Consider the following 8,595-nt stretch of genomic DNA (forward strand, 5'->3'; position numbering starts at 1 on the left):
TAGTAGTGGTAAGGCGATTGAGATCAAATGAAGCTAGGAGTGAGTGGAAGTCTGTAGCATAAGGCTTGTCTAGGTGAATGTTGAAATCACCAAAGACTAAGAGTGGAATGCCATCCTCCACAAAAGAGGACAACAACCCGTCCAGCTCCTCTAGGAAGGTGGCTAGAATTTGTCCAGGGGGACGGTAGATTACCACAATCTGGAGTTTTATCGAGCTGATACAGTAATGGCATGACATTCAAATGAGTTGTAATTGCAAAGGGTAGAGTGGGTTGAGTATTTCCAATTGTGTGAAACGAGCAGGCCAGTACCCCCACCCGACCAACTTGACGCCAAGTATGAGAGAAAGAGAAATTAGTAGAGAGCAGCTGGGGTTGCTGAGTCTTCTGGACGAATCCAGGTCTCAGTCAAGCCCAAGATGCTGAGAGTGGATTTTAAAGAAAAGGCAGAAATGAAGTCAGCTTTGTTGACGGCTGACTGACAATTCCAGAGACCCACAGAGAAAGCCAGAGGTGTAGTGGAAGATGTAGAGATAGGGCGTAGGTTAGCAGTATTACGTTGCCGTCTGCGAGTGATGTTAGAGCGTGGCTGAGAGAGAACCGGAATGTTTTGGAGACACATGATAGAGGTAGAAGGAAAGAGGATAGGAGAGCAGAGTGAGGAAGGAAAAAAAGATACTTAAGTGTGTAGCTCGGTGTCGTTGCTCGGTTCAAGTCGCACAGGAAAAAGTCGCAGGTCTTTACACTCCTCGGTCTTTACACGACGGCTGAACGCTTCCGCAGACGCTTCCGCGTCAGCGCACACACCTCAAACAAATACACAGTCTAGAGTGAAAAAAAAAAAAAAGGCACTGCCGTCCGTCTCTTCTGGTGACTAATCGCCTTCTCCTAATTGACTCTACTAATCGAATATTCATCACACCTCAAATCTTTACTGAATATAGTGTTTGTACAAATGTTTATCAGTCTTGAGTTTCGTCTTGACTTTGTTCTTGAGTGTAAAATAAAAACAGCGACCTCCAGTGGTTGCTCCACAGAAGCCCCGCTTTATTTTACAAAGACAATTTATTCACAGCGTCAGGTTTTCAAAACACAAATGAAATGTCATTTGTTTATTTAAATCTAAAGCACTTTTCTGTCTCTTCTGAAGCTCCTTCATCTGTTATTGACTGAAGAAGAGAGAAGCTGCACACGGTTTGACAAGATCTGCTGCCACTGAGATGCTTCAACAAAACAGCTTCAGCAAACTGAGAGAGAAACGATGAGAAACAGACAATATATGACCATATATGAGCACATATTAATGTTAAACTATAACTGTTATCATACAGCACTGTTTAGTTGTAATTATAGATTATTTTCACATGATCTGAAGCTCTAGCTCACGACTGAAATTAAAGAAACAGCAGTGAATGCGTGAAACGAAGGTAAGGATTTGTTTCTATGTATTAAATGTCTGTTCTCACCTGCGACTCTTTCACGTCTCTCCTGAAGCTTTCTTTACCTCCTCTGCTTGAGTTTGTGCAGCTCTTTATCAAACCTGAAACAGCAGTGAATTAAATGTATGACCAGAGAAAAATATGATATCAATGAATTATAAAGAAACCCATTTCAGCAAACAAACAACAGAAAAACAGATAGAAAGTGTTATAGTTGTGTAGATATACAGCTTGTTTCTTTATAGTTACAGTAATACATTTATATTCTGAATAATTATCTAAAGTTAAATCCACACCTATTACAGCAATGCTGACAGAAGCAGTGATGATGATGATGATGATGATGGTCAGATTTATCCATGATTTCTGGTCTTGTGGAGCATCATGTGACTCTGATCCTGAAGTCTGATTCTTCTGGACAGAGTCTGTAAAATGTAAATGTATTTTATTTTAAGTCAGAACAATAAAACTATCAAAATATCATAGTTGTATATGTAATGAATGTAACAATAAATACAAATATAAGTCATTTTAAATTAAAATATTTAACATTAAACTATGAAAACAACTTACTGCTGATGTAGATTTTGGTGCCGTTGCTGAATTTTTGTGGTTCACTAGTTTTGACACAATAATAAACTCCTAATTCATCAGTGCTGATATTTCTGATGAACAGACGGCTGTTAGTTTTCACCGAGTATTTGTCTTCAAAGATGCTGTTTTCATATTCAGCTCCTTCAAAAGTGCTTTTATAAGTGCGTAAGATGAACACTGGAGGATCTGGTGATTTCTGTCTGTACCAGTAAATCTCCTTTATATCAAGATCACAGCTTATATTCACATCAGCTCCTAAAGTTACTGCTGTGTTTGTTACACTCTCCGTGGCTTGAGACCACATCAACAGATCTACGAGAGAAAGAAAAACACATTTATTCAGATACAGAACTTGAAAGAAAACTCATTCAATAATCAAATCTAATGTGATAAACTCACAGATGTGAAGCTGTATGATCCTCATCGTCTGATCCAGATGATTATCTTCTATACTGTGATCATTCAAACATCTCATACTGTGAGCGGAAACACTATGAAACCTCAAGCACAGAGAAGAGAGGAAGCCAGAGCTGAACTCACGCTCACAACACTGTTATTTAGTCATTTTACACAGTTTTACAATCCTGAAATAATTTAGAAATTCTTGAAAGCTGTTTGTTTGTTTCATCTTGAAACCAGCTCTGTAACGCAGTCACTGAATCAACCCTGAATCTGTGTGTTATTATTAGCAGCCTCACATCTATCAGACTTTTCCGCTTTTGACTCCTCTTCTGAAACAAACTTATGCAACATTAATATGTTTAAAATTGTGTCACAAATCATAAAAACACTGGTTATAAAGACACAAACTAAACATAATGAATTTAAAGTGCTGAATGAAGTGGTGATGGAGCATTAGGTGTTGAAACAGTGTGTAGCATGTGGTCAGAGTTAATTTGACTTTGACTTCCTCTGCTTTGTTTCAGGGCTGCAGACAGCAACATGAGGATCATTCAGCTTCAGCTCTGTGAGTTTATTACATCGCCATAATTATGTTAGTAAAATAATTTGAATTATAATACATATTTGATTATTTATTTTTTATCCTATAATTTTTAGACCAATTTTTATTTGGTCTTATGAAGTATTCTAATTTGTTGAGAGTGAATTGGTGGGTTTTTGTTAAATGTGAGCCAAAATCATCACAATTAAAAGAACCAAAGACTTAATCTACTTCAGTCTGTGTGCATTGAATTTATTTAATACACGAGTTTCACAATTTGAGTTGAATTACTGAAATAAATGAACTTTTCTAAGACATTTTAATTTATTGAGATGCACCTGTACTTCACTGCTGAGTTCATTTACTCCTTTAATAATCAAAACACACTGATGATCACTGCTTACATTTGTCATTCACTGCTTTCACTTTTGACACACTTTACAGAATCAGCTCAACTAACTGAGCGTCACAATCATACAGTGGTGTATAATATCGAGCAAAATCAAACACAATGGCAGATTATTATCATCATTTCTGCTCTGATGAATGGACTTCTTCTCATTCTGCTGATCGGTGAGTTATTCTTTTTAAGAAACATAAAATATACTAGTGAGGTCATTTGTAAATAAATAAATAAATAAAAAAGTCAGTATTTTCTCCAATTTTTTAATTAGCCTTTTGACTGTTATTTTATATGTGTTGCATTATGTTTTGTTACAGCTGAATAATTTTGAATATGAATTCTCTGTTTCATTTGTAGTTTTTGCTGCTGGAAAAACACATTCATGATGCTGATCTACTGCACAAGATAAAAGATTATAGTCACAATCTATCCAAGAACTGTTCCATTGCCCTTGATACTCACCTGTCATTATTCTCTGCTTCAGTTGCTGTCAATAAAGATACTGGTTTATATTCTAATCCTCTGAGTCTCTTTCCGTGACCCCAACAGCAGTTATGTGCGACTATTAAACGTTTTAAAACATAATGTAGTTTAAATTGTTTAATTTCAAGAGCTAATATAAGAGTAATATCAGGAGTATTGAGACACTGGGGCTGGTTGTCACTCTTTTACACCAATAAAAATAGTTGAGAAATTGATTTCTGAAGTCAGTTTGTTAATAAGCAAATACCTTAAAGTCGTGATTATTGAACATTTCCTCTGTTATTAGCTGGGAAAAAATTTACAGTTTAGGAGTTTGATTATATGAACTAAATCACACATTAAGCATCACTGTCAGATACAGTGATGAACGGCCTTTAATATTGATGTGTAGCTGTTATTTTTTTTTTTATTTATTTTTTTTTTGCATACAACATGTACATATTTGATTGTAGCAAACAAATTAACTGAGGAAAAAAATAAAGAGGTTCTTTGGAAAAGGCCTGGCATTATTATTGGACATTTTTATTATAATTGATTGCATTATTTTATTTATAATATTTTATGTCTTTGTTGTTTTCAGTAAATACACCAAGACTGCCACGGCCACACAGTGTGGTTAAACTGAATCACAAACCAAAACCAGAAACTTGTTCCATGGTCACTTGACAAACAGAGTCGCTCACCTTTGTCTCGAGTTCAGTGTTTCTCCAAAACCTTTATACATCGCTGTGTCTCACACTCGTCTAAACCTCAAACAGAAACAGTAGCTCTGCAGTTTGTCTGAATATCTAACGAACGTGAATGTCCAACAGTTAATAAACTGAACTGTCAGGGCCGCTTCAATCTAGAGTCATTCTCAGAGGATTTGACCAAAGAAACAAACACTTTTACTGAAGTACTGAAAACTAGACCTCATGGAAAAAGTGAAAGAAAAACAAGATCATAAAACTAGACATTCACATTAGAGTCTGTATAGAGATGAAGTCTTTACTGCAAACACAGACATGAACACAGCTCAACCAATCAGATTCAAGGGCCAAAACTAATAGCTGTATAATGAATATAACATTTTCAAATTATGTTTATGATTAACATTTTCTTAAATTTATTTTATTTTCATTTTTGTAAAATGTAAAACTTCTACACAGACTGATTTTTAGTCTAAAAGAGGAAAACAAGGAAAAACCAGACAATGTTCAGTTCAAAAGTGAACATTTCAGCCTTTCACATTTCTTTCTGTTTTCTGTTGCAGTTATTTCCTGTTGTTAAATATTCATCACACCTCAAATCTTTACTGAATATAGTGTTTGTACAAATGTTTCTCAGTCTTGAGTTTCGTCTTGACTTTGTTCTTGAGTGTAAAATAAAAACAGCGACCTCCAGTGGTTGCTCCACAGAAGCCCCGCTTTATTTTACAAAGACAATTTATTCACAGCGTCAGGTTTTCAAAACACAAATGAAATGTCATTTATTGTTTATTTAAATCTAAAGCACTTTTCTGTCTCTTCTGAAGCTCCTTCATCTGTTATTGACTGAAGAAGAGAGAAGCTGCACACGGTTTGACAAGATCTGCTGCCACTGAGATGCTTCAACAAAACAGCTTCAGCAAACTGAGAGAGAAACGATGAGAAACAGACAATATATGACCATATATGAGCACATATTAATGTTAAACTATAACTGTTATCATACAGCACTGTTTAGTTGTAACTATAGATTATTTTCACATGATCTGAAGCTCTAGCTCACGACTGAAATTAAAGAAACAGCAGTGAATGCGTGAGACGAAGGTAAGGATTTGTTTCTATGTATTAAATGTCTGTTCTCACCTGCGACTCTTTCACGCCTCTCCTGAAGCTTTCTTTACCTCCTCTGCTTGAGTTTGTGCAGCTCTTTATCAAACCTGAAACAGCAGTGAATTAAATGTATGACCAGAGAAAAATATGATATCAATGTATTATAAAGAAACCCATTTCAGCAAACAAACAACAGAAAAACAGATAGAAAGTGTTATAGTTGTGTAGATATACAGCTTGTTTCTTTGTAGTTACAGTAATACATTTATATTCTGAATAATTATCTAAAGTTAAATCCACACCTATTACAGCAATGCTGACAGAAGCAGTGATGATGATGATGATGATGATGATGGTCAGATTTATCCATGATTTCTGGTCTTGTGGAGCATCATGTGACTCTGATCCTGAAGTCTGATTCTTCAGGAAAGAGTCTGTAAAATGTAAATGTATTTTATTTTAAGTCAGAACAATAAAACTATCAAAATATCATAGTTGTATATGTAATGAATGTAACAATAAATACAAATATAAGTCATTTTAAATTAAAATATTTAACATTAAAGTATGAAAACAACTCACTGTTGATGTAGATTTTGGTGCCGTTGCTGAATTTTTGTGGTTCACTAGTTTTGACACAATAATAAACTCCTAATTCATCAGTGCTGATATTTCTGATGAACAGACGACTGTTAGTTTTCACCGAGTATTTGTCTTCAAAGATGCTGTTTTCATATTCAGCTCCTTCAAAAGTGCTTTTATAAGTGCGTAAGATCAACACTGGAGGATCTGGTGATTTCTGTCTGTACCAGTAAATCTCCTTTATATCAAGATCACAGCTTATATTCACATCAGCTCCTAAAGTTACTGCTGTGTTTGTTACACTCTCCGTGGCTTGAGACCACATCAACAGATCTACGAGAGAAAGAAAAACACATTTATTTAGATACAGAACTTGAAAGAAAACCCATTCAATAATCAAATCTAATGTGATAAACTCACAGATGTGAAGCTGTATGATCCTCATCGTCTGATCCAGATGATTATCTTCTATACTGTGATCATTCAAACATCTCGTACTGTGAGCGGAAACACTATGAAACCTCAAGCACAGAGAAGAGAGGAAGCCAGAGCTGAACTCACGCTCACAACACTGTTATTTAGTCATTTTACACAGTTTTACAATCCTGAAATAATTTAGAAATTCGTGAAAGCTGTTTGTTTGTTTCATCTTGAAACCAGCTCTGTAACGCAGTCACTGAATCAACCCTGAATCTGTGTGTTATTATTAGCAGCCTCACATCTATCAGACTTTTCCGCTTTTGACTCCTCTTCTGAAACAAACTTATGCAACATTAATATGTTTAAAATTGTGTCACAAATCATAAAAACACTGGCTATAAAGACACAAACTAAACATAATGAATTTAAAGTGCTGAATGAAGTGGTGATGGAGCATTAGGTGTTGAAACAGTGTGTAGCATGTGGTCAGAGTTAATTTGACTTTGACTTCCTCTGCTTTGTTTCAGGGCTGCAGACAGCAACATGACGATCATTCAGCTTCAGCTCTGTGAGTTTATTGCATCGCCATAATTATATTAGAAAAATAATTTGAATTATAATGCATATTTGATCACTTTTTATCCTATATGTGTATTAATCTGTTGTCAAGCTGCTGTATCAGATCTATTCACTGATTTGGGATCAAATGTGAGCATAAACTGTGATCTTGATGAAAATGAGGTTTATTGGATTTTACTGAAAACACCAGATCCTCCAACAGGATCTTTCTCATTACCAATATCACCTTTTTACTTCAATAATACATTCATAAAGAAATAGTCAGTGCAGTTTAAACATTATCTGGTTATTAATAATATGACTGTTGATGATTTAGAAGTTTATTACTGTATGAACACACGCACACCTCCAAAACTCAGCAACAGCAGCAGAATATACAGGTGCATCTCAATAAATTAGAATTTCATGGAAAAGTTCATTTATTTCAGTAATTCAACTCAAATTGTGAAACTTGTGCATTAAATAAATTCAATGCACACAGACTGAAGTAGTTTAAGTCTTTGGTTCTTTTAATTGTGATGATTTTGGCTCACATTTAACAAAAACCCACCAATTCACTATCTCAACAAATTAGAATATGGTGACATGCCAATCAGCTAATCAACTCAAAACACCTGCAAAGGTTTCCTGAGCCTTCAAAATGGTCTCTCAGTTTGGTTCACTAGGCTACACAATCATGGGGAAGACTGCTGATCTGACAGTTGTCCAGAAGACAATCATTGACACCCTTCACAAGGAGGGTAAGCCACAAACATTCATTGCCAAAGAAGCTGACTGTTCACAGAGTGCTGTATCCAAGCATGTTAACAGAAAGTTGAGTGGAAGGAAAAAGTGTGGAAGAAAAAGATGCAGAACCAACCGAGAGAACCGCAGCCTTATGAGGATTGTCAAGCAAAATCGATTCAAGAATTTGGGTGAACTTCACAAGGAATGGACTGAGGCTGGGGTCAAGGCATCAAGAGCCACCACACACAGACGTGTCGAGGAATTTGGCTACAGTTGTCGTATTCGTCTTGTTAAGCCACTCCTGAACCACAGACAACGTCAGAGGCGTCTTACCTGGGCTAAGGAGAAGAAGAACTGGACTGTTGCCCAGTGGTCCAAAGTCCTCTTTTCAGATGAGAGCAAGTTTTGTATTTCATTTGGAAACCAAGGTCCTAGAGTCTGGAGGAAGGGTGGAGAAGCTCATAGCTCAAGTTGCTTGAAGTCCAGTGTTAAGTTTCCACAGTCTGTGATGATTTGGGGTGCAATGTCATCTGCTGGTGTTGGTCCATTGTGTTTTTTGAAAACCAAAGTCACTGCACCCGTTTACCAAGAAATTTTGGAGCACTTCATGCTTCCTTCTGCTGACCAGCTT

At 36.0% G+C, this 8,595-nt stretch overlaps 2 protein-coding genes across 2 annotated transcripts; both read right to left on the reverse strand.

Moving 5' to 3' along the window:
* Positions 1-368: 368 nt before the first annotated feature.
* On the reverse strand, positions 369-2,736 carry LOC131530934 (uncharacterized). Its single transcript, XM_058761490.1, has 5 exons — positions 2,432-2,736; positions 2,012-2,344; positions 1,735-1,863; positions 1,466-1,539; positions 369-1,246 (listed from the first exon to the last, which is right to left on the reverse strand). Exons 1-5 carry the CDS (start codon positions 2,505-2,507, stop codon positions 1,112-1,114), a joined length of 747 nt encoding a protein of 248 aa, XP_058617473.1. The 5' UTR covers positions 2,508-2,736; the 3' UTR covers positions 369-1,111.
* A 2,081-nt stretch (positions 2,737-4,817) lies between these two features.
* On the reverse strand, positions 4,818-6,946 carry LOC131531033 (uncharacterized). Its single transcript, XM_058761585.1, has 6 exons — positions 6,660-6,946; positions 6,240-6,572; positions 5,960-6,091; positions 5,691-5,764; positions 5,356-5,471; positions 4,818-4,851 (listed from the first exon to the last, which is right to left on the reverse strand). The coding sequence occupies exons 1-6, from the start codon at positions 6,682-6,684 to the stop codon at positions 4,818-4,820; spliced, it is 714 nt and encodes a 237-aa protein (XP_058617568.1). The 5' UTR covers positions 6,685-6,946.
* Positions 6,947-8,595: the final 1,649 nt, after the last annotated feature.

This window comes from Onychostoma macrolepis, chromosome 22 (assembly GCF_012432095.1).
Source record: "Onychostoma macrolepis isolate SWU-2019 chromosome 22, ASM1243209v1, whole genome shotgun sequence".
In the NCBI taxonomy this organism is placed as follows: domain Eukaryota; kingdom Metazoa; phylum Chordata; class Actinopteri; order Cypriniformes; family Cyprinidae; genus Onychostoma; species Onychostoma macrolepis.

What these genes read in the sequence shown, in the direction of transcription:
- LOC131530934 (XM_058761490.1), bottom strand. Translation starts at nt 2,507, where the DNA reads ATGAGATGTTTGAATGATCACAGTATAGAAGATAATCATCTGGATCAG. An exon ending in GATCATACAGCTTCACATCT is followed by an intron (nt 2,345 to 2,431) that starts GTGAGTTTATCA and finishes TTTCTCTCGTAG; the next exon opens with ATCTGTTGATGTGGTCTCAA. An exon ending in TGTCAGCATTGCTGTAATAG is followed by an intron (nt 1,540 to 1,734) that starts GTGTGGATTTAA and finishes CTGCTGTTTCAG; the next exon opens with GTTTGATAAAGAGCTGCACA.
- LOC131531033 (XM_058761585.1), bottom strand. Translation starts at nt 6,684, where the DNA reads ATGAGGATCATACAGCTTCACATCT. An exon ending in TGTCAGCATTGCTGTAATAG is followed by an intron (nt 5,765 to 5,959) that starts GTGTGGATTTAA and finishes CTGCTGTTTCAG; the next exon opens with GTTTGATAAAGAGCTGCACA. An exon ending in GAGGCGTGAAAGAGTCGCAG is followed by an intron (nt 5,472 to 5,690) that starts GTGAGAACAGAC and finishes TTTCTCTCTCAG; the next exon opens with TTTGCTGAAGCTGTTTTGTT.